General features: G+C 45.7%; 1 protein-coding gene across 1 annotated transcript; it reads right to left on the bottom strand.

The window, feature by feature from the left end:
- Positions 1–578: 578 nt before the first annotated feature.
- On the bottom strand, positions 579–25569 carry LOC144268964 (vitamin D3 hydroxylase-associated protein-like). Its single transcript, XM_077824356.1, has 15 exons — positions 25360–25569; positions 23292–23405; positions 21654–21797; positions 18000–18133; positions 17457–17663; positions 15936–15976; positions 15039–15163; positions 14616–14741; positions 13367–13464; positions 9763–9862; positions 7635–7678; positions 4398–4437; positions 2581–2689; positions 1485–1630; positions 579–758 (listed from the first exon to the last, which is right to left on the bottom strand). The coding sequence occupies exons 1-15, from the start codon at positions 25567–25569 to the stop codon at positions 579–581; spliced, it is 1818 nt and encodes a 605-aa protein (XP_077680482.1).

Genomic DNA, 25569 nt, shown 5'->3' with positions numbered 1-25569 from the left:
ATCTACTTTCTGCATACCAGTCATGATTGTATAGACCTCAGTCGTATCCCCCCTTAGCCATCTCTTTTCCATGCTTGGTTATTAGAGCTGTGTGACTACTTCAAACAATTCTCCAAGAAAACCAACTAATCAACCCCTTTCAGCCGCCTCCGCAGCTCTCACTCCCCTTCCTGCTTCTCACCAGTGAGTTTACGGCGAGGGAGGGTCCCAGACACAACGAATCATTGGCAGATATTGATCGCAAACTGTGACAGGGATATCAAATCCCAGGTTCCCATGTGCAGTAATGAGTAAACTGGGGAACGCATGTGTTCCCTCGAACGTTTTTTTTTTAATTTGTTTTCCTGCTGCTCACTGATCCTTCACTGAGATTTTGATCCTTTTTTGCTCTTCTCCCACCCTTTGGTTAGAAATTGAACCAGGCAAATGGAGCACTGATTGCACAGAGTCAGGCTTTTAGTGAATTGTTAATGAGGAGAAGGGGCTTTTGAAGAGATTTACTGATCACTAAGAGAAACTGTCCGATTCACAGGGGTGTCCTCACATTATTTCATGTCTTAGTAGGAAAGTGACTGGGTTTATAAGTCCAAAGCATCAGCGTCATCGTCGTCTTCATCATCATCAGTGGGTCCCACGTTCCTCTTCCTCTTGCGGGCGAGCGTCTCCACCTCCTTCATGAACCGCAGACACAGCTCCTCCTGCCACGGCAGAGCCACGCACTGAACGGCGACAGGCAGCCCCACGGCTCCTTCCACGGCCTGCAGAGGAGACAAGCGCCCTAATGTCACCCAGGGCACGTGGGCACCGACGGCTCAGGCAGAAGCACCTACCAACTGGTGGGAGGGGCACCAAGGGTCACGTGACCCTCCCCAGGGTCAAGTGCCCCCGCCGGACCAGGCAGGGAGAGGGAGGGGCGGGGCCGGAGCCAGAAGGGAAGAGGCGGGGCCAGAGCCTCTCCTCTTCTAGCCATGCTGCCCGGGACGCTGCCCGGTGCGCTGGGCAGCATTCGGGAGTGGCTCTGGGGCCTGGCTGCAAGGAAGAGCAGCCGAATATGCCAGGGGGAGCCAGCGCAGCGGGAGGGCAGAACCCCAGGTGGGATGGGGAGAGGATGTGGGGTGGTCACGTGCCCCCCTTTAGTTCCTCCCACGAGTGGCCTATCTAGAGCAGTCCTCCTGAAGTCAAGGGCACTGCTAGCAGACAGGCATAGAGATACAGGGTGCCAGATCCTCAGCTGGTGGAAATCAGTGGAGCGACACTGAAATCAATGGAGTTCTGCTTTCCTGTGTGCTCACTGTTAACAAAGTTACCTCATCTGTCTCCCATCCCTTCCCCAGCCCTCTGCCTCAGCCTGTCCCGTAATGCAGCCTCGTCACTAAGGAGTATGAGAAATTTCCCCCATTCGACCACTCAGAGGGAAATCAGATTGGCAGGGTAGGCTTCCCTTCGTATTGATCAGGAAATTGTCCTCTGTAATGTCAGCTAACCTCTCTCAGTCTCTTATCCCAGGGGTCGCTGTAGTGCCCTCTGTAATTCTTCAGCTCTTCTTCATCAGCCTCCGTGACGACGGTGACTGGCAGAACCCCAGCGGGGAAGTTCAAGACATTGTATAAATTTGTATAGGAACTAGCAGCTGGGAAGAGACAACAGAAAGAGCACTGATCATCAGGTTTCCAATTCTGTCGCGCTTGGCATCTTGAACCCCAGCTCTGGACAAAGTCCTTACTCCAAGGAATAGAACGCTCGGAGGATTTGCCAGGTGGTGCAATCTTCACTCGTGATGAATGATCGGCGGCCATGAAAGGCTCCCTGATGAGACGTTGGACAATTACCTTTCCCAGGACATTTCTATAAGACGGTGGCAGTCAGAAGTCTCCCAGCCTTGGGCTGAGGCCAGTGTGATTCTGGGGTGTATTAACGAGAGTGTTGTATGTGAGACACAGGCGTTAACTATCCCATTCTACTCGGCACTGGCGAGGCCCCAGCTGGAGTAATACTGGGCACCACAATTTAGGAAGGATGTGGATAAACTGGAAAGTGTCCAGAGGAGAGCAACAAAAATTATTAAAGGGTTAGAAAACCTGAGCTATGAGGTTGAAAACACTGGGCACGTTTAGTCTTGAGAAGAAAAGACTGAGGGGTGACTGGTAACAGTCTTCAAATATGTTAAGGGCTGTTATAAAGAGAATTGTGATTAATTGTGCTCCATGTCCACTGAAGGTAGCACAAGAAGTAATGGGCGTAAACAGCAGCAAGGGAGGTTTAGGCTAGATCTTAGGGAAAACTCTCTCACTCTCAGGGTAGTTAAGCTCTGGAACAGGCTTCCAAGGAAGGCCATGGAGTTCCCATCATTGAAAACAAGTTGGACAAACGCCCGTTGGGATGGTCTAGGTTTCCTTGGTCCTAGCACAGCACAGGGGGTTGGACTGGATGACTTCTCGAGGTCCCTTCCAGCCCTGTGTATCTATGATTGATAACTACTCTTTGAGTAGGTTTTTCAACCTTGAAAACTTGCTTCCATTTCTGCTAGTACCTCAACCATACCAGCCTAAATTGCTAGAGTTAGACATAGCCGGGGATTACCAAATAGCTTCCCAGGATAGCCCTTGTTAAACGCCGGACCCAAAGCAGGACACAGCATAACATTCAGCTCCAGCTCCCTCCATTTAGCAATGAATTCTGTACGGTAAGCCTAGGAAGAAAGAGAGAGAGTTACAGTTGTAACTAAGCTACAGTTGTAGCCAATCTGCATTTTCTTTGAAAAGTTGTGGGTTTTGTTTCACACATCTTTGTGTTTCCTAGAAGACTACAGCATAACATACAGAGCTGATCAAGAGATGAAAATTTGGCCAAAATTTCAGAACTGCAAAGTAATTTCCAATTCACTGGGTTCAAAGTGGGCCCATTTTTTGAGATCTATTTTCATCAAAAATCTTTTGTTCACCGAAAACCAAATTTTTGGTCAACAAAGCACATTGATAACTATTTGAATAGGTATTTCAAAATGCTGAAATTTGCCGTTTCCTGAAAAGTGATTTGGTAAACTCAAATTTTTGACTATCCATGTCATAAAAATATTGAGAAAAACAACAAAATACATGTCCGTGATGTTGATAATTTTTCACTAAATATTTCCGGTTCGAAAAAAGGTGGTTTTTCCAAACTAAAAAAAATTTGAAAAATTTCAGCCACCTCTACTAATATACCGATTTACGTGTGCACGACTGCCCTTTGCTGGATGGAGTATCAGACTTGCTTAAGCATGAATATATCTTCAACTAGTGGTTGAAGCCTCCAAGAATTCTGTTTTGCAAAAAAAATTCCAAGTTCTCACATTTAATTTTGTTCTGCACTGGAATGAAATTTGCAACCTCAAGTTGCAGTGGGGGAGGTTTAGATTGGATATTAGGAAAAACTTTTTCACTAAGAGGGTGGTGAAACACTGGAATGCGTTGCCTAGGGAGGTGGTGGAATCTCCTTCCTTGGAAGTTTTTAAGGTCAGGCTTGACAAAGCCCTGGCTGGGATGATTTAACTGGGAATTGGTCCTGCTTCGAGCAGGGGGTTGGACTAGATGACCTTCAGGGGTCCCTTCCAACCCTGATATTCTATGATGCTATGATTCTATGATTCTATGAAAGCGAGATCTTTAGAATTTTTTCACAAGAAATCAAGAATGAGACACCAACACACACTGCAGAATAGCCAGTTAGGGCACTTGCCTAATATGAGAGAGAGAGCCAGGATCATGTCCCTGCTCCAAATTAGGCACAACAGAGGTTTGACCCTAGAGACCCTACATCCTAGGTGAATGACCTAACCACTGGGCTATTGGTTAGTCATCCTGGAACTGATGAACGTTCCATTGAAACCAATAACGTTGCTGTGAGAAGTTTCAACTGGCATTTTCCAATGGGAAATCAGTTAGTCCAAAAATTCCCAACCAGCTGTGCAACAGAGGCCACAAACTCTCATGCAGATTCTACCTTAAGTCAAGTGCTGACCATCTGTATATTTGAATCCTTAGGTTCTGGGTTCTAGCCTCGATACTTCTACATGTGGTTTAACTAGCAATAATGGTATCCAGTGCTTGAAGCTATGGATATGCTTCACGAGGAAATACATGAAATTGTCCATTACAAGTTCTTCTTGTGCTATTTCTGCTTGGAGAAAGCAGGCTGAAGGATCATCTCTCCCTTGAGTGAATAAAAGCCTCTGTGCATATAAGCGTTGCCTGTACTCTCATCACCTATTCTAGAAATGCATGTTTCTCAAAGCAAAGTATGTCTGGTTAATTTTCACGTGATCAGTTTCAGTACTGCACTGACTATGTAGCTGAAATGACCATTTAAATATCAATATGAAATCTTGATGATCTGTCTTAGTGAGAAAAGAATATTACCGCCACTGCAACATGATGCTTCCAAAGGTTTTTTGCTGATCTGGAAAATTTACAGGATTAATTAGTCAGTGTCAGTACATCATATAAATAAAAGGCAGATAAACATGCCATTAAATGATGAGTGTCATTATTACAGAACACAAATGACCACATATATGACAATGATAGAGATCAAGCAATCATACAACATATGAGCCAAATACGGCTAGGAATGCGTTTAAAGAGCTTTTCAGTATTTATTTTAAAAGGGTATCACCACGTTTCTTTTCACTCAGCCATATGGACAAAATCCACAATGAATTCACTTAAATCCATTCCCATCTCGCTTCATTGTCTCTCTCACACACACAGAGAATATGTGATACTGTGATGGGGTGTAATCCCACATGGATGGGCAAAAAGGTTAACTGGAGACAGCGCTCAATTAGCCCACTTTATTGCACCTGGAAGGTGTGTCAGGCTTGATTTGTTATCAGACCCATCTGGGGAGGAGCTGGGTCTTCTCTATAAAAGAAGGAAGTGAAAGCTAGGAGGAGACCCAAGACAGGACAGAGAAGCCCAGGAGGGAGAGGATTAGAGGCCCCTCACTCTGGGACAGGAACCACAGGGAAGCTCTAGAAGAGGAGCTGGTCAAGGGTCCAGGGAAGTAGCCCTATGGGTCAGTGTTCCACAAGAGGACCAAGGAGCTGGGGAGAACCCACCAGGACTAACAGCTCAAACCTGGATGGGCAGAGGTTCCTTCAGTTTTCTGCATTCTGTTGAGAGGAGACCCAGGGCAGAGGATGTAGTGAGCTCCCTCTTTCAGGGAAGCAGCTGCTCCTGAGGTCAACCTGAAGCCCAAGGGAAGACCAGGGGTTACTGAGGGACAACAGCCTGCTGGAAACCTTGGGAACGGGGAGAACTGCACCAGCCATACACTGTGCAGTGGAATGAAATACAGGAGCCAGAGCACAGATGTGACGTCACTGGGTTGCAGCTGAGGCTGGCCTGAGCGAGAGGGCAGCCAGATAAGCCCAGTTGGTTCTGAAGACTCAGTTGTCTTTATATTTCTGTTGGATCGGTTAACAGACTCTAGGGAGCCGGGAAGGGGTGGGAACAAGACGACCTGGCTGGAGGGCCAAGCGACGAGAAGAGGCAGATTACCATGGGACTGCGGTGACCATCCCCCGGAGGGTGTTAGATGAGGAAGTCTGCCTTACCATGCCCAGCGACAAGGGGGAGTGACTGTGGTGAGTCAATACTCCCACAGATACATACATGTCGTGAAATCAAAAGAACGGCCACACTGGGTCAGACCAAAGGTCCATCTAGCCCAGTATCCTGCCTCTGACCGTGGCCAGTGCCATGTGCTTCAGAGGGAATGAACAGAGCAGTGCGATTATTGAGTGATCCATCCCCTGTTGTCCACTCCCAGTTTTTTGGCAATTAGAGGCTATGGACAGTCAGAGCATAGGGCTGCGTCCCTGCCCAGCCTGGCTAATAGCCATTGATGGACCGATCCTCCATGAACTTGTCTAATACTTTTTTGAACCCAGTTAGACTTTTGGCCTTCACAACACCCATCGGCAATGAGTTCCACAGGTTGACTGTGCATTGTGTGAAGAAATAATTCCTTTTCTTTGTTTTAAATGTGCTGCCTATTAAGTTCATTAGGTGACCCCTTGTTCTTGTGTTATGAGAAGGAGTAAATAACACTTCCTTATTTACTTTCTCCACACCAGTCATGATTTTATAGACCTCTATCATGTCCCCGCTTAGTTGTCTCTTTTCCAAGGTGAAATGTCTCAGTCTTATTAATCTCTCTTCATACAGAAGCCGTTCCATACCCCTAATCATTTTTGTTGCCCTTTTCTGTACCTTTTCCAATTCCAATTCCAATATATCTTTTATGAGATGGGTGACCACATCTGCACACAGTATTCAAGTACCATGGATTTATATAGAGGCATTATGATATTTTCTGTTTTATCTATCCCTTTTCTAATGATTCCCACCATTCTGATCACCTTTTTGACTGCTGCTGCACATTGAGTGGATGTTTTTAGAGAACTATCCATAATGACTCCAAGATCTCTTTCTTGAGTGGTAACAGCTAATTTAAACCCCATCATTTCATATGTATAAAATCCCACCTATTTATCTTTTTTCTGGGAATCACAGCTACTTTTGTAATTACTGTATTTCAAAGAATAACAAAAAAATTGAAAAATAAGTAGTCCTCATTAGTCATATACACATACAAATGTAAGGATTTCCATCATTTACTGGATGATTTAATGGCTCTTGAGGCTCAGAAGATCTGGGTTCTATTCCTGGCTCTTGTCAATTCCCTGCCTCAGTTTCCCAAACTGTAAAATGGGGGATAATGACACTGACCTCCTTTGTAAAGCACTTTGAGATCTGAGGATGATAACAGCTAGAGATTATTTGATAACAGATAGAGATTATTAGATTAATGGGATTCGGGGAAAAGAAACGTTACTTGCTATTTCTATGTGATATACAAGCTGGGGCAGTTCTATTCAACACATACAGAATAAAAGTGAAAAGGCTTAATGGCATGATCTAATTTCCATTAGGTCAAATGGAAAAGACCTCAACTCGTTTCAAGGCAGCTGCTTCAGGCTTTACATGTGGGGATAGCATTCTGTAATCCGGGGGATCTCATCCAAAGCCCACTGAGGTTAATGGGACCCTTTCCATCGGCTTCAATGGGCTGTGGGTCCATTTATGTTCCCAAAAGACTTTCGCATGCAACACACAAACTCTTCAGTATGTTTCTCAAACTCTGACACCAGCTATGAGCTGGAAGTGGAAGTGCAGTGTGGGTATAGACCAGTGTCCTACTGTGATTCACAATTCATACCTCTTGTACTGCCATCCAAGTACCTTTGTGAGCTAAAGCAGGGATTCCCCGGGCCAGGTATGTAGCCACGGATGCATGTTTTGCCCCGCTAGGAGAACAGCAGCCTAGTCTGGCACAGAAGACGCTGAGCACAGAGCACAAATCAAAACCCAAGCAAGAACAAGGAGCTCTACATTCCCTGAGGTCATATCAGGCCTCCAGTATAAATAAAAATGATCTGTACAGCCTTGATTCTTATAAGGAAGGTGTTAAAATGCATAGTCTCCTGGGGAGATATCGTCTTCCTTTCCACTTCTGATACCACGACAAGGGCACCCTTTCTATATCCCTGAATTTGATGTTGCAGAGGAGTTTTTGACAGAGCCACTTACCCCACTCCACACAGTGCGTTCAGATCTCTGGCGATTCGTGGATACTTGGAGAGAAACAACATTTGGAATGAGTGGGTCACACAGAGCAGGGAAGTCAAAAACAGCATTGTTCAGAAGAAAGCAGCTAATCTGCTTCAGCTTTCCACGAAAACCAAATGCTGCCGAGGCCCAACCAAAGCAGGCCTGTGTAATGAAGTCTGTCTGTTCTACCCTTTTCCACTGCAGCAGTAGAAATAGCGCAGCGGCTTATGAACAATCAGCATTGCCACAGTGAACATATATGCTGTTCAGAGGGTACCCTCATTTCTTGAACAGTGTCTCCAAGATAAAACCCAACAGCTTCCCTTTGCAGAACAACAGTATAAGCAGAAGTGTTCATGAGACGCCCTAAAATACACGTCAACACCAGAAAACAGGAATAAACGTGCTTCTGCATTGCTTTGCCTGTCACATGTACTCATTTCCCCAGGCTTTGTACCTTTCAGATTCAATTACGTTTTTTAATCTGCATCCATCATTGTCGTTACTAAGGGCTTGTCTACATGAACAGTGAGTCTGCAGCAAAATAGGGTGTGAATCTACCCTGCCACGCACTAACTGTCTGTGTGGATCCTGCTGACGCACACTAACAATGCCTTAGTGTGCTTTCATCTAGTCCCACTGTGAATGGGTATTAGATCAAAGCACACTAAGAAACTGTAAGCCTGCATGAGCAGGATTCACATGGACAGTTTAGTGTATGGTAGATTCACCCCCCAGTTTGTCATGGACTAGTTGTTGATTCAGACAAGACTTGAGTGTAAGTGAAATAGCTCTGAATAAGCAGACACACAGGACGGTGCCCTTAAAACAGTACAAGGAAATACTGTAATGAACAGTCATTAAAATGATGAAACACTATACATATTTATTAGAGAGTGATCCAAACTAAAATCCCAGATCCAAACACCATCAAAGCCTTAGGATATCCAAGATTGGGATCCAGAACTGGATCTTTATTGTCCACCATGAGTTTCTAGAGAAAAAGTTCATAGCACAATGCTGGGGATTGCTCCCACCTTTGGGATTTAACTGTTTGTAGCTAAACTCTAAATCTGATCATCAGCAAGAAGAAATGGTAACCTACTGCCAGTTCCGTAAGGTTTGTGATTATTACTGTCCTGAATGACCTGTTCTGCTCTGTGATAAGGCCTTCATACAGTATGAAGCAAGGAGAGCATAGTTTTATTTTGATTCACCTGTTGGACCCACTAGGGTTTAAGTCAGAAGGAGGAGAATCATATTCTTGACCCAATTATTGTCGTAAGGGAAATGGTCCTAAATACAAGTTCTTATTCAAATTAAATTGGAATAAATAGCTTCGGTTTTACACCAAGATTCCAGCGTTGCTTCAGACTGATTTATATCACAACAGCAGAACAATGCAAATAGGGTCTGGGACTTCACCACAAATGCTTGCTGTATAGATGCTCGTTGGATGCCTGTTTGCAATCTCATTTTCCAATTGGGGGGAGGGGTGGGGAAATAATCAGGAATTCAGTACACATCCAAAGGGAGCCATGTGTGCTTGCTCAATTCTTTCTGGGAGATTACCTGAATGGGTCTGTACTGAGACAGCTTGCATCAAAAATATTATCACTTCTCTGCTGGCGTATGGCTAAGGGCAACGCAGCTGGTTTCAAAGAGCTCTTTTTGTACAAGGTATATGGCCATAGACCCATGGAAGAGGAACATACTATGGGCTCATTCCCAAGTGGTGCAGAAGGCCAGCAAAAGGTTCTTATGCCACTTCAGACCCACCTCAACCTGTCTTTGAGGTCTCTAGTAGTATGTAGGCCTCTGCATGTCATTGAATTTCACCTTTATGCCTACTAGGCACTAACACCTGGATCGTCAAAAGCATTTAGGGGCCTAACTCCCAGGTACCACCTTGGAGGCTCTAGGCCCAAAACTAACACTAAGTGGAAAAAGAAAAGGAATACTTGTGGCACCTTAGAGACTAACCAATTAAAGTGTCAAGGTAGAGGGTCTTCCTTCTCCATCTGTGGGAACCCTCCCAGCCTGTAGACGTTTGAGCATCTCCCACTGCAATAAGCCTGCGAAGAGGATACACATCGAGGTGACTTACCACAGGCTTTAAGATGAGGGCTAGAATCCTCTTCACCAGAGTGGGAAGACGGTAAGAGCTGATCTGCGATTTCAGGTTTGGATCCACAATGTCCCCTTTGCTGGGAGGTAAGGGAGAAAGGAGACAGTCAGGCCAATCCAGTTGTAGAGTGCTGCTTCTCAGCCAGCATTTTAGCATCTTTAGATAGTAAAATGAGAACCCACACAGGCACCAACTCCAGGTATCAAGTCCTGAACCCCTGAGCGTAAAAGGAATCATTGCTCAGGGCGCAAGTGTAGATGCTCAGGAATAACTCTCTGCAACATGACACGAACGCTTCATTTCCTATATTTCCATTTTTGCAGGATTTTTTGTTTTGTTTTTACACACCCTGGGGACTTGCCTGCACTCTACTGGCCTTCTACCCTCACGTCCCATCACCCTAGTTCTGAGCACCTCCACCATGAGTAAACGTATCCTCACGCGATCCTGTTGTTACTCTCCCCATGTTACAGCTGGAGCAACCGAAGCACTTGGAGATTAAACGACGTGCATAGGGTCACACGAGGAGTCTGTGCCAGAACCAGGAATCAACCTCACATCTCACGAGTCCAGCACCTCAGCCACAAGACCCTCTTTCCCGACCTTTCCCTGTTTGTACATGTATTATGCTGGTTTGGGGAGGTGCTCTGGGACGCAGAGTACTGTATACATCTGGCAGCATATTTTGATTTGGAATTCAGATGCTGTTGTGTAAAGTAGGGTGGGGCCCAGATATCTCAGAGACTGCATCACTCTCCGAAAACCTATCTTGTCAGCTGTGATCAGGCAGGATGCCACAGTGGATGGAGCCCAGCATGAAACTCACTGGGGCTGGACGTAGTCAGTGAAGGACCCGCCACCATGGAATTCCCCACCAGCAGGGATTAGAATGAGCTTCAATCCCTTTCAGACTCTTCTCTTTGAGAAGCTGGCTGTATTTCAAGGAATCCCTGTTGAGGTTACAGGGACAAACCATCCCGATGAGTCGAAAGAATAGTAAATATGGCAGGCGACCAGCTTGGCTTAACGGTGAAATCCTAGCGGATCTTAAACATAAAAAAGAAGCTTACAAGAAGTGGAAGGTTGGACATATGACCAGGGAAGAGTATAAAAATATTGCTCGGGCATGTAGGAATGAAATCAGGAGGGCCAAATCGCACCTGGAGCTGCAGCTAGCAAGAGATGTCAAGAGTAACAAGAAGGGTTTCTTCAGGTATGTTGGCAACAAGAAGAAAGCCAAGGAAAGTGTGGGCCCCTTACTGAATGAGGGAGGCAACCTAGTGACAGAGGATGTGGAAAAAGCTAATGTACTCAATGCTTTTTTTGCCTCTGTCTTCACGAACAAGGTCAGCTCCCAGAGTCCTGCGCTGGGCATCACAACATGGGGAATAGATGGCCAGCCCTCTGTGGAGAAAGAGGTGGTTAGGGACTATTTAGAAAAGCTGGACGTGCACAAGTCCATGGGGCCGGACGAGTTGCATCCGAGAGAGCTAAAGGGATTGGCGACTGTGATTGCAGAGCCATTGGCCATTATCTTTGAAAACTCGTGGCGAACGGGGGAAGTCCCAGATGACTGGAAAAAGGCAAATGTAGTGCCAATCTTTAAAAAAGGGAAGAAAGAGGATCCTGGGATCTACAGGCCAGTCAGCCTCACCTCAGTCCCCGGAAAAATCATGGAGTAGGTCCTCAAAGAATCAATCCTGAAGCACTTACATGAGAGGAAAGTGATCAGGAACAGTCAGCATGGATTCACCAAGGGAAGGTCATGCCTGACTAATCTAATCGCCTTCTATGATGAGATTACTGGTTCTGTGGATGAAGGGAAAGCAGTGGATGTGTTGTTTCTTGACTTTAGCAAAGCTTTTGACACGGTCTCCCACAGTATTCTTGTCAGCAAGTTAAAGAAGTACGGGCTGGATGAATGCACTATAAGGTGGGTAGAAAGTTGGCTGGATTGTTGGGCTCAACGGGTAGTGATCAATGGCTCCATGTCTAGTTGGCAGCCGGTGTCAAGTGGAGTGCCCCAGGGGTCGGTCCTGGGGCCAGTTTTGTTCAATATCTTCATAAATGATCTGGAGGATGGTGTGGATTGCACTCTCAGCAAATTTGAGGATGATACTAAACTGGGAGGAGTGGTAGATACGCTGGAGGGCAGGAATAGGATACAGAGGGACCTAGACAAATTGGAGGATTGGGCCAAAAGAAATCTGATGAGGTTCAATAAGGATAAGTGCAGGGTCCTGCACTTAGGACGGAAGAACCCAATGCACCGCTACAGACTAGGGACTGAATGGCTAGGCAGCAGTTCTGCGGAAAAGGACCTAAGGGTGACAGTGGACGAGAAGCTGGATATGAGTCAGCAGTGTGCCCTTGTTGCCAAGAAGGCCAATGGCATTTTGGGATGTATAAGTAGGGGCATAGCGAGCAGATTGAGGGACGTGATCGTCCCCCTCTATTCGACATTGGTGAGGCCTCATCTGGAGTACTGTGTCCAGTTTTGGGCCCCACACTAGAAGAAGGATGTGGATAAACTGGAGAGAGTCCAGCGAAGGGCAACAAAAATGATTAGGGGTCTGGAACACATGACTTATGAGGAGAGGCTGAGGGAACTGGGATTGTTTAGTCTGCAGAAGAGAAGAATGAGGGGGGATTTGATAGCTGCTTTCAACTACCTGAGAGGTGGTTCCAGAGAGGATGGTTCTAGACTATTCTCAGTGGTAGAAGAGGACAGGACAAGGAGTAATGGTCTCAAGTTGCAGTGGGGGAGGTTTAGGTTGGATATTAGGAAAAACTTTTTCACTAGGAGGGTGGTGAAACCCTGGAATGTGTTACCTAGGCAGGTGGTGGAATCTCCTTCCTTAGAAGTTTTTAAGGTCAGGCTTGACAAAGCCCTGGCTGGGATGATTTAATTGGGGATTGGTCCTGCTTTGAGCAGGGGGTTGGACTAGATGACCTCCTGAGGTCCCTTCCAACCCTGATATTCTATGATTCTATGAAGCCTTCTCCATCGAACCACAAGAGCAGAATGGCCAGCAGTCACGGAGACAGAAGACCAAGAACCACCACAGCAGTGCAAATGATGAAGAAGTGGAAAATATAGTTCTACCCCACAGAAATGATGCAATTCCTAAGGGTCTCAATGTCGCTTTGATGCTACAGCACCGGACCCATTGTGTGGACGTATATGATTCAGGTTAGTGCGATGTGGCAGATGATGCCATACAAGTATAACGGGCAGGGTGATTAGCCTAGACAATTGAAACTCAGCACCCACTAGAAGTGAGAATAATGGGACTGACAGAGCTTGCTCTCTGTTTAACATCCTGTAAATTATCCCAAACTAGTATGTACTGGGAAGCCACAACCTTAGTTTCTTAATAGCATTCCTCAGAAGAGTCTCAGCAGGATAACAGGACGTGCAGAGACAACCCATCCTCCATGTTAATTTCAGGCTAACCAAACCTGTCCTCCTTGCAGAAGGAACCTGTCTGCTGGTTCCTCCTTACGCCCCCTTGCCTGCACAACGCATAGAGCCACAGCAATCGGCCACCAGCCCTGTTCAAAGAAGACGGGATTTACTTACAATTTGTCCAACAGATTTGCAGCTCCATCAGAAAAGAGGCCTCTGGTGAAAAGCTCGTCCACCACGTAATCAATCCGAGGGGGGGTAAAAGGGATGAGCTGTGTGAAAACCATCATTGCTCAAGAGGAGGCAAAGACATTATACAAAAATATATGTTTGTGAAAACCTTGCAACCTTGCTAGAGAAGCAAAAAAGGGGCCTCAGCTTGTTCCAAATTCAGATTAGCCCCAGGTGTCCAGATGCATTTTCCCTAAACACCAACATTGGAACACATCTGCAAAGTGTGTGTCATTGCCCCCTCTAGTGGCAGGTCCAGAGTGGATAACAGCCTACTACTTCCGGGAGCTAATGAAATTACTCCTTTACTCAAGCGGTAGAGATGCTTTGGTACTGATTGAACCAGGTTCAAACTCTCATAAACCTGGGTCTCCCTGATGATGTGAAAATTTGCCCTGACCTCTGACTTATGCCCCCTGAAGAGAGTTGCCCTTTTGCATGGCAAACATGAGCTGAATTAAGGGACTGAGAGACCAGGAGCCATACAGATTCAGATGTCTTGTTATTCGTTGGGACACAACCATAAGTAATATTATGGGGAACTGGCACCCACTGCTGTTTGGAAGCCCTGAGCCACGGTTGGAGGTATGGAAAGAATTTTGACTTGACGATGTTTTAAGATGTCAACGTCAGACCAGTGGGCCAGCGAGGCTAGTGAGAGAGCAGTGGCTGGGAACAAAGACTATTGAATTAAGCTTTTCACTTTCTAATCTTCACAACAGGTTAGTGAATAAGCATGATCTCCATTTGACAGATGGAGGGGTGGGGGAAGCGGAGAAGTACATGATTTGTCCAAAGACACCTGGCCCTCTAGCCCTTTTCTTTCCTGCTTTGTCTCCCTCCCTTCCCTTCTTTCTATTTAACTGATCACCTCCTAAGTAAATCCACCCCCCCCCAAAAATGGTGGAATTAACATGATGTTTGCCACCATCCCATTGTTCCCTCTAACTTGCATGTTCTACCCCTTCCTCCAGGCTGTCTCTCTCCTGTCTATTTAGATGATACGCTGTTTGGGTCAGGGACTGTTTTACGCTAGGTGCTGCATGAACACCGAACAGTATAGGGTCCTGGTTTCTGCCTGGGGCTCCTAGGCACTAGGAAAATATACATGTGTCATATTTTATGTTACTGCTGGGATTAGAACTCTGACCATCCCTGGCCCTCAGGCCCGCACTCAGCACAAGAAACGTACCGTATGCCCTGCCTCCTGGAGAAGCTTTCTGGTTTCCTGGACAGCCCGTCTCATGCTGGGCGAAGGCTGGAAATAGCCATCTCCATCATAATATCCAATCCGAAGTGGGGCTGAACTGGAGTACACCTAGAAGCAGAGGAGCTTTCACTTAGGAATGGGGGGATTGCCAGACTGGATCAGACCCGAGGTCCATCTAGCTCAGTATCCTGTTTTGGACAGTGGCCACTGCCAGGTGGCTCAATTGTGGGTGAACTGAGGTTCTGTCCAACAGTAAACCATGTTCTAAGATAGTCTGGCCATAGTTGGTTCCACAAGGCTATTTCCAGAATACAGATCATAGGTTTGCAAAGACTAGGATGTTTTAATCCACGGCGCCATGTCTCATGGAGGCTCCCTCATTGAGGAGCATTCTGAGTCTGTTACCTCCTCGTCGAAGGGCAGGGGTGGCACGGTGGGGTCCAGGCGGAACATGTCGTCACACAGGAGCGCTTTCATGCACAAAGCCAGGCTGTCCACGTCCCTCGCCATTGGCCCGACCATTCCTGTAACTGCAACCACAAATGCAGGGATGCCCATCACTGAAGATGGAATGCAGAGGTGCCCCATTACATAGTCCATCTCTTGGCTAACGCGTGGGAGGCTGTTCAACAGCACAGGGCATGGTGGGTCAAATGCTTGGGGCCAGATCCTCGATCCTACTCTGTTTCCCTTGCATCAGGCAGAGCAAAAGGAGCAGACAGTGTCTGTAATCTCCCTGTTGGGGATACCCCTAGCAGGGAGGAGACCCCAGAGCCAGCAAAGCCGGTTCCTATCCTTCCCCACCTGCCATTCCCCAGACCAGAGGGGTGGCCAGAGTGCAACCTGCTCTGGCAATCTCCAACTGGCCTTAGGGACCCCATGCCAACTGGCGCAGGTTAGGGCAGCCCCCAGGCTGCTCTAACCTGTATCTGGGGCCAGGCCAGGCAGAGAATCAGGGTGCCATTGCCCAGCTCCCCAACAACACACCCCTCTGCGCTGCACCCAGAGACAGCTGGATGTAGCAGACAATCTTCTGCTTAGTCATCAAAATAATCAAGATCCTCTTCTATACAGCATGAAGTGCTATGGCAGTGTGAAATTTAAAGGGACAGTGTTGTATTTCTTAAAATACCTACTCACCACTAATAAAAATGGAAAGTGACAGCACAAAGGGGCTGTAGCAGGGGCCAGGATCTGGCTAACCACCTCTTCCAATTTTCCCTGCTCAGAACTTGTCATCAACTAACCATGTCTTCAACTAGCATCCATACGTTATCCTCCAGGTAACTAGGACGGACTCACCTGATTTCATGCCGGCTATAGGACTGGTGAGACCTTGGATGCTATGAAATATATAAAATGGGAGAAACAAATTAGCAACAGTTAACGGTATTTGGAGGGAATCGCTCTGGCTGAACTGCAAATGCTGCACTTGCTTCCGAAACAGACTACCGATGCTACCGTACAGGGCGATTTTGGCAAACCAGTCAAGTGCCTGAAACCGCTGTTGGTTACTGCTAAAAGCAGCCAAGTCCGCAGGCCGTAAAGTGGCCATGCAGCAGCCTCAGCGTAACCATGGCGGGGGGAGGGGGTTTTGGGTGCCACCGAAAGGGCAGCTTGACCCCGCGTCCTTCCTGATAAGAATTGTGTTGAAGTTGCTGATACATGCATTTTAGAAGAGCAGGATGTGCCCCAGGAATGTCTATTGGGGCCTCAAGGCTGCAGACTCTGGGAAAACCCCACACCTGGTTAATCAATAATCAGAAGGAAACCTCTTGCTGGACCATTGAAACTGCTTGCTTAACAAAGTTTTCTTTAAGGGACATGTCACTGTATTAGAAATAAGGGGGAAAAGTTTGAGGTGGGGGGGACTCTTCAAGTCTGGACTGGTCTCTCCCTCTGGATGCATGTTGTGTTCCCCACTGGCAGTGTCTGCCGCTGTGCCATTCGAGAGCCACACTCAGCTTCGGTAATCATCGAGGGTTGGGGCTGTTTTACTAACCTGTTGCGGACATGTGTAAATGCTTGAGACTAAGTCAAGTTTAGCTTTAAGTGAAAGCACTCGTGTTGTCCTGTTTGTGCCAGCCATTGATTGGTCGGACGGCCGTGTCTCCCCAGATTTATTTCCTGACACCACCTCGCACAGAGTAAAAGTTACCAAGAGGCTTGGGTTGAAAGAACCCCGGGTAACACTACTTGGTACGTGCATTACCAACATGCATTGCACTATATCTGGTCTATAGCAAAGGGTCTCATTAAAGCAGGAGCAACGTGGGAGGACAGAGCTGAGTAAGTGGATCCAAAGATAGGTACAGGATAAATTGTCATATATCTTCCCACGTGGATATAATCTAACTTCCTCTAAAAAGGATAGTCCACACCCTTTGAAAAGGGCAGGTGAATTCTTGTCTCTATTAAATGCCCCAAAATTTAGCGAACAAAGAGTTACAGTTGCTCAGTGGTGCCTTGTACCCTTTCAGAACGTGAAGGCTGGCTAAACTTAACCCTTTGAAAATCAGGAAATACAAAATACTGTCCAGGACCAGAGACAAGGAGGTCCAAAGTCAATTTCTAGCAGCCCCACCTGTCATGCGGCCATGAATGGAGCAACTCCCCTGAAGCAATTATACCCAAGTTAGCACCTAGGCATCAGTGCTTGTTGCCTCTGGGCGTTTTAGAAATGTCCTAGGCAGGGAAGCAGCCATAATACAAGGGTTATGCAGGGCACAACCATGGCTTGGGGATATCTGATGCCTTGCTCCATTGACTAGTAAAACAGATTTCACTTGTGGTCATGTGGTCATTCTCTACTTCAGCGCATACCTCAGCCTGAATCCCGTCGGCTTGAGTCCGCACAACCCGCAGAAGCTGGACGGCAGGCGGATGCTTCCAGCGACATCTGTCCCAAAGCCCAGGATGGATCCTCCTCCGGCGATCAGCGCCCCCTCCCCTCCAGAGGAACCGCCGGGACTTTTCTTGTGGTTCAGCGGATTCACCGTCTGGCCGAAGATCAAGTTGCTGCAGTCGTAGCTGAGCAAGATGGAAAGCAGCAGGTCTGTTGTTAATTATTTCTCTCTCTGCACACACAGCGAGAGTTCAGGGTGTGGAAATGGGCCAGTGTGGGAGATCAGCATGGGAAGGGTTTGCGGATGACATTGGATTGGAGGGGAGCGAAGGGTGGGATGGTGATAAGAAACAGGAGGGCAGGTAACTTTTCTCCTGCGCTGGAGGTGGGAGGAATGGATTCTGCAGGAGAAGTGCTGAAAGGGAGAAGAAAGCAAAGCCAATGCCTCACTTGCACGATGTCTTTCGTGAGATGACAGAAGGAGGCCTGGGACAGCTGTACTAAAGAGAACAAGCTATTACTTTATCATGCTCTGCGGGACGTTGGTTTTCACAAACGGAATCGCCCCCTGCCTCTTCAAAACCTGGACTATCACGCTGTCCTCTTCCTCCACTCTGCCGAGAAACTGCACCAAGCCACCGGTGGAGATGTGACCCTTTGGGGGAGTGGGAAATAAAGCTCATTAGACATGCTGGGCTGACACAGTTGGAAGCTGGTAGATTTTCTCCCCAGGCTCGAGACATGGCAGCTCTATTGGTAAAAAGAAAATAGAAGACCCCCCACTCTAATTCGGAGGCTCTTTGTCACAAGGAGAAGCTGCTTTGTGGCAACTGGAGGCAGATGGTCTCCCCACTCGGCCACCAAACGTCATCAGAACTGACCAAAATGGACCTGCAAAGGTAACCAGATAACATTCCCACCTTCCTCCCTGGGGGCGTATATTGTTGCACCTGTGGCCTACTGCTCAACTTTTCACTATAAGTCTAGCTCATCCTCCATCCCTCTTCTTGCTACATGGTCAGTCAGTACATGGCCTCTGCAGCTTTACAGTCTTCAAGATGATTTTCATGAGCTTTCAAGCGTCATACACATTTTCACCGTGTGTCATTTGTCCAGATTTTAGCCTCCTCTTGGAACCTGACCATATTTCGATTCTGTTATTATGCCTGCATGTACACAACATCGAAGACCTTCTTTGAGTATTGTGGCACCCACACCATGATACTGTCCACCCCCAGGGTTCTTCATCCAGCCTTGATTCTTCTCCCTGGCTCATTTCCATGGCTTGGGACTCCCCAGTCCCAGGATAACACACTGTCCTCACGAGTTTCCATTTCTTTCTGATGTTCTCTTCTCCAATAATGACCAGGCCAGAGTGTGGCTGGCTTCTGTGCTGTTAGCTGGATGATGAGGTCTCCACAATATGCTCAAGGCAGCGAGGAACCACCAATTATATCCGTGTCTCAGAGGGTATGTCTACACTACAATAACACACCCACAGCTGGCCCATGTGAGGTGATTCCCATGCACAGGGCTTGGACTGCAGGGCTATAAACTTACAGTGGAGACATCTGCAAGGGGAGAGGCTACAGTGTCCAGGCTCCAGCCCATGCCCAGATGCCTACAGTGCAATTTTATAGCCCCACAGCCTGAGCCCTGTGAACCAAGCCAGCTGACCTGGGCCAGCCGCAGGTGTCTTATTGCAGCGTGCATTACAAAGCAAGGTATGTCCACAGGTCCCATACAACCAGCCCATCTCTTTGATGCTATAAATTAGGTGACATGGGATCAATCGAGCATTTAAGTTAAACTTCCCTTCCTTCGGAAAGGGATAGACATGAAGGACCAGATCTGCAGTTGATGCAAAGCTCCCAGTTCATTGGAACTGCCTGATTTACATGAGCTAAGGATTTGGCCAATTTTCACAGCACCAAGAGGTGGGTGATATTCCGGAGTCTGTGATTAAAGAGTCTCATCGAAAGCTGTTCAAAGGTTGAGGCCATCCATTAGAAAGCTTATTAGTAGGGCTGTTGAGCGATTAAAAATGTATCGCAATTAATCGTGCTGTTAAACAATAAGAGAATACCATTTATTTAATTATTGTGGCTGTTTTCTACATTTTCAAATATATTGATTTCAATTATGACACAGAACACAAAGTGTACAGTGCTCACTTTATATTTATTTTTGATTACAAATAGTTGCACTGTAAAAAAGAAATAGTATTTTTCAATTCACCTAATACAAGTAGTGTAGTGCAAACTCTATCATGAAAGTTGAACTTACAAAAAAGTTGAACTTACAAATGTAGAATTATGCACACAAAAAATAACTGCATTCAAAAATAAAACAATATAAAACTTTAGAGCCTACAAGTCCACTCAGTCCTATTTCTTGTTCAGCCAATCGCTAAGACAAACAAGTTTCTTTACATTTGCAGAAGATAATGCTGCCCACTTCTTGTTCAGAGTGTCACCTGAAAGTCAGAATAGGCATTTACATGCACTGTTGTAGCCAGTATCACAAGATATTTACATGCCAGATGCGCTAAAGATTCATACGTCCCTTGATGCTTCAAGAACCATTCCAGAGGACATGCATCCATGCTGATGACAGGTAATGCTCAATAATGATCCAAAGCAGTGCAGACCAAAGCATGTTCATTTTCATTATTGGAGTCCGATGCCACCAGCAGAAGGTTGATTTTCTTTTTTGGTGGTTTGGGTTCTGTAGTTTCCGCTTCAGAGCGTTGCTCTTTTAAGACTTCTGAAAGCATGCTCCACACCTCATCCCTCTCAGATTTTGGAAGGCACTTCAGATTCTTAAATCTTGGGTCAAGTGCTATAGCTATCTTTAGCAATTTTACATTGGTATCTTCTCTGCATGTTGTCAAATTTGCAGTGAAAGTGTTCTTAAAATGAACAACATGTGCTGGGCCATCATCCGAGACTACTATAACATGTTTCAGAGTAGCAGCCGTGTTAGTCTGTATTCGCAAAAAGAAAAGAAGTACTTGTGGCACCTTAGAGACTAACCAATTTATTTGAGCATAAGCTTTCATGAGCTACAGTTCACTTCATCCGATGTGCTTATGCTCAAATAAATTGGTTAGTCTCTAAGGTACTATAACATGAAATATATGGCATAATTCGGGTAAAACAGAGCAGGAGACATACAGTTCTCCCCCAAGGAGTTGAGTCACAAATTTAATTAACACATTTTTTTTAACGAGCGTCATTAGCATGTCCTCTGGAATGATGGCCAAAGCATGAAGAGGCATATGAATCTTTAGCACACCTGGCACATAAATATCTTGTGACGTCAGCTACAACAGTGCCATGCGAACGTCTTTCAGGTGACATTGTAATTAAGAAGTAGGCAGCATTATCTCCCATAAATGTAAACAAACTTGTTTCTCTTAGTGATTGGCTGAACAAGAAGTAGGACTGAGGGGACTTGTAGGCTCTGAAGTTTTACATTGTTTTGTTTTTGAGTAGTTACATAACAAAAAAAACCCTACATTTGTAAGTTGCACTTTCATGATAAAGAGATTGCACTACAGTACTTGTATGAGGTGAATTGAAAAATATACTGTTTCTTTTGTTTATCATTTTTACCATGCAAATCTTTGTAATCAAAAATAATATAAAATGAGCACTGTACACTTTGTATTCTGTGTTGTAATTGAAATTGATATATTTGAAAATGTAGAAAACATCCAAAAATATTTAATACATTTCAAATTGGTATTCTACTGTTTAACAGTGTGATTAATCACAATTCATTTTTTTAATTGTGATTAATTTTTTTGAATTAATCATGTGAGTCAACTGCTTATGAGTGGTCTTTAGTCTGGTTTCAGAGTAACAGCCGTGTTAGTCTGTATTCGCAAAAAGAAAAGGAGTACTTGTGGCACCTTAGAGACTAACCAATTTATTTGAGCATGAGCTTTCGTGAGCTGTAGCTCACGAAAGCTCATGCTCAAATAAATTGGTTAGTCTCTAAGGTGCCACAAGTACTCCTGGTCTTTAGTCTGAAATTTTTAGGGTGACTTGTTTGAGATAAAACCCCCCTTTCAAAAGTCTAAACTCCCCAGTTTTTACGAACACCCCTGATTACTTAGAATGGTACAAGGTAGTCAACAGACCAGCAGTTTATAGGAATACCGTGCCCACCTTGCAGCCAATGTGATCCTTGATGCTGACAGGAACTCCATACAGTAACCCTCTCTCCTTCTGCCTTTGCACTTCCCGCAGTTGCTCCTCACAGCCTTGCATAAAATCTGTCACACAGTTCACCTCCCGGGTCACCTCCAAGGCCTTTCCATGGACACGGAGAACAGCAGCGGGGCAAACACAACGAGAAGGGAAGGGGGTATAACAATTAATAAGGACAGTATATTTGAGGTTGAAAAGAGGGACCTTGCCAAACCTTTGGAGCTCTATTTTTCAGACTTTAGATTCAGTCCTTGGCCTTTCTATAGAGACTGCTAAGAAGTATGTTCATTGTGATCAGTTGTTAGGACAGTTTTGTGCTCTGAGCACTTGTCCTATTCATCTGACATAGGCCACCGAACAGCTATTAAGATTTTGATGACTTCTGGTCTCCAATGTTGCCAACTCTTGCAACATACAGCTTGGTTTCTTTTAAAGTCCCAGCTCCTGGAGTCATGTGATGACTTGAGACTCTCAGCTTTCATTTAAAAAAATGAATACCTGGTGGTTGCGGAGAAAAGCTTGAGCATGTCAGTCCGAAGGGCTCAGATACCAGAAGGCAAATAAAATGAACCCCAATGTTTATTTAATTCTTAGGATTTTTAAGCCAGCCAATCTCTTGATTTTTAGCACTTGACTCGTGACTTGGCAATACTGAGTCTCTGACTCTGGGCCAAATTCTAATTGGTGAGCTAGAGGTGCCAGACTACATCTCTCGTTACCAATCCCCCTCCCCACCCGCCAAGATACCCAACTTCCCAGAATGCACCTGGAGAACATAGCTCATACTTGTGTGGTGCTCTGTCACCTTCTAGAGTCTGGGCCATACATAAATGATGAGTTTTCTACAGGCTTGGGTAACAGGAGCTAAAAGAGGTTTTAGTTCACGCACAGTAGCTCACACTTTTAGATCCAGAGGTCCTGGGTTTTATCCCCACTTCCAATGACTAGTGGTGGGTGGGGAATGATTTTCCTGTCCCATAAATTTTTTTCTCATCCTAAATGGAACAAAGTTGAAATTTTCATGAACTGAAAATCCGAAGGAAAAAAAGTGATTTGGGTCAATTGCAACATTTCATTTAGATTTCAACCTTTCTTAATTTTTTAAACTGCAATTAGCTTAAATTTTGAAACAAAAAGGCCATCTCAAAACAGGGAAACCAGAATTTTTCATTTAGAAATTATTGAAACATCATGTGGCCAATTTAAAAAAAAATCAACTATGTTCAGGTCAATAAAATTCATCAGAACCAAGCCTTTCCCACCAAAAGTTTCTGTTTCCACAAATCTGCATTTTCTGATTAAAAAAACCTTTCACTGAAAAATTCCTGAGCAGGTCTACTGACGACGTTACATTTAGGGCTCGCTCTTCTACCTCTGCAAACACCCCACCTCAGAGGACATGTGCAGTACCCGTTCTCCACTGCTAAATATTCCAGCGCACTGCATGCAGTTTCCTAGGGCTTCATACTTGCCCCCCATTACCGGAATATCTGAGCATCGCTGTGGTAATTCCCCTCTCTCACCCAGTTTGCTCAGCAGAAACATAAAGGCTTCCCCTCCTAACTTTATAGGACCAGTACACCTTGTTGTAGTCACCTGCTCTATGTACGTGTAGAGGACGCTCTCTGGAGAGAGGGAACCTTCCTTCAGTTTCTCAGCCAGCTCCACAAGCGGCAGGGAGAGGATGTGACCAGCCTGTATCCTTGGGTTCTGCCAGGTGTAGATGCATTGTTACACAGGGAAGATTTACAGAAAAGACATTACAAACAGTGGATCAATTACACTCAGGGAGTAACTCGACTGGAGCCTGCAGAGTTACAGCAGGGATGAGCTTGGCTCCCTGGGTGAGCTTATAAACACCACCCAGGAGTATTAAAAACCTCTTGGTGATGATTTATTCACGCTCCTCCTCCTCGATAGATATATCCCCTGCCAACATGATAGAATCCATTCTCCTGGACTCTATGTGAGTCCGCCCAGGTGAAGCTCCTTACAGCACTGGGGCTTATCTTCTGGTTAAATTATGGGACACAGCAGAGACTTATTGAAAAATAAAAACATTGTTTGATTTCAGCGAGAGCACTCAAGCAGGTTGTCTGCCAAAATAAGTTAGCAATATAAACGAGTTAGCTGGGTCTGGGCAAATTAGGGGAGTGGGAAATAGTTGCAGAAATTTTATTTTACAAATTCTGACACTGATTTACAAAGTGATGCAGATAAAAACTTCTAGTAAGAACAGAAGAATCACGATACATTTTGCAGGAAACAGGCCAGAAAATAGTTCCAGTCTGAGTCTTGTAAAAGGCAATTTTGCAGCAGTTTCCCCATGAAATTGTTTTGCCATTTTTGATCAGCAATAACTTTGCTGGATGATTTCTGCCTAGCTCTACTAAACACCTCTCACAGGGGATTTTTTAAGATCATAGAATCATCATAGGTTTCAGAGCAGCAGCCGTGTTAGTCTGTATCCGCAAAAAGAAAAGGAGGACTTGTGGCACCTTAGAGACTAACAAATTTATGTGAGCATAAGCTTTCGTGAGCTACAGCTCACTTCATTGGACGCATTCAGCTGTAGCTCACAAAAGCTTATGCTCAAATAAACTTGTTGGTCTCTAAGGTGCCACAAGTCCTCCTTTTCTTTTTTCAGAATCATCATAGAATCTCAGAGTGGGCAGGGACCTCAGGAGGTATCTAGTCCAACCCCCTGCTCAAAGCAGGACCAACCCCCAGATCATCCCAGCTAGGGCTTTGTCAAGATATTCACTTTAAAGAGGTAGCCTTGCAATGCAACAGACCGTGCAGGAGGAGGGAATGCACGGGCACGCAAGATCCTGTTAATAATACAGAGCCTTCTCATGCAGAAAACCCACTAATTTCCTCTTTGTCCAAGGAGCTGCAGCAACCTCAGTGGTTTGAGTTGTGTGACACACTTGCATTACTTACTGTACAGCCTTTTCCTTGCCTAGTTAGTGCCTTGATTTTTCAGCTGAGACCCAGTCAGCATTTTCAAAAGGTAACATTTAGATGGAAAAAGAATCTGAAACGTTTGCATTCTTCTGCCCCCAATTTGCAATTGGCTATAATTGTCAGTTTACACAATCTCTGCTCCAAGGACCTTACAATCTAAGAGCGAGTAGATACACCCTGCAGCAGTGTGCCAAAACACCCTTCTGCTCATTCGTATGCAAGAGTTAAGCAGAAATAAAGTCCCTTTACTTGGGCCTTGCACTGAGGGCCCACGGCTCTCCAAAGGGAGTGGGGCTGAGGCCATGGAGAATAGGGGTGCAGCAGGCTGCACCTGATAAAGGGGGTATGTCACTGTATATGGAAGAAGAAAAGGAGGACTTGTGGCACCTTAGAGACTAACCAATTTATTTGAGCATAAGCTTTCGTGAGCTACAGCTCACTTCATCGGATGCATCGAAAGCTTATGGTCAAATAAATTGGTTAGTCTCTAAGATGCCACAAGTCCTCCTTTTCTTTTTGCGAATACAGACTAACACGGCTGTTACTCTGAAACCTGTATATGGAAGGGAGCTCCCCGTCAAGGTGGGCCGCTGCTCCGCATGACCGTGCCCCCAAATGATTGTTCATTCCCTAAACAATCTCCACCCACTTGCTTAAGGTGACCCAAATCCGCCCCTGGCCAGAAAGTGAAAGTTACCTGCTGTTTAAACCGCTGAGCCACCTTTTCCATTCGTTCTAGACCGAGATCCCGCATCCTCCTTGCCTGTTCCATCTTCTCCTGGATCCGCCTCTGCCCCACCCATCTCAGCGCCAGGACGGCTGCAGCTGAGCCGCAGAGCAGGGCTGCCATGGCGCGAGGATCAACCTCGCCCTCAGGCAGGAGCAGCCACAGATCTGCCCAAATCAT

Source organism: Eretmochelys imbricata, chromosome 8 (assembly GCF_965152235.1).
Source record: "Eretmochelys imbricata isolate rEreImb1 chromosome 8, rEreImb1.hap1, whole genome shotgun sequence".
In the NCBI taxonomy this organism is placed as follows: domain Eukaryota; kingdom Metazoa; phylum Chordata; order Testudines; family Cheloniidae; genus Eretmochelys; species Eretmochelys imbricata.
Note: the sequence above shows the minus strand (reverse complement) of the source record. Positions and strands in the feature narration are given on the sequence as shown.

Excerpts from the sequence above, each read along its gene's own strand:
- LOC144268964 (XM_077824356.1), bottom strand. The coding sequence starts at position 25,569 with ATGATTTGGGCAGATCTGTGGCTGCTCCTGCCTGAGGGCGAGGTTGAT. Across the intron at positions 15,977-17,456 it reads CCGACGGGATTCAGGCTGAG|CATCCAAGGTCTCACCAGTC; the intron begins GTATGCGCTGAA and ends TATATTTCATAG. Across the intron at positions 4,438-7,634 it reads AACGCACTGTGTGGAGTGGG|ATCAGCAAAAAACCTTTGGA; the intron begins GTAAGTGGCTCT and ends TAAATTTTCCAG.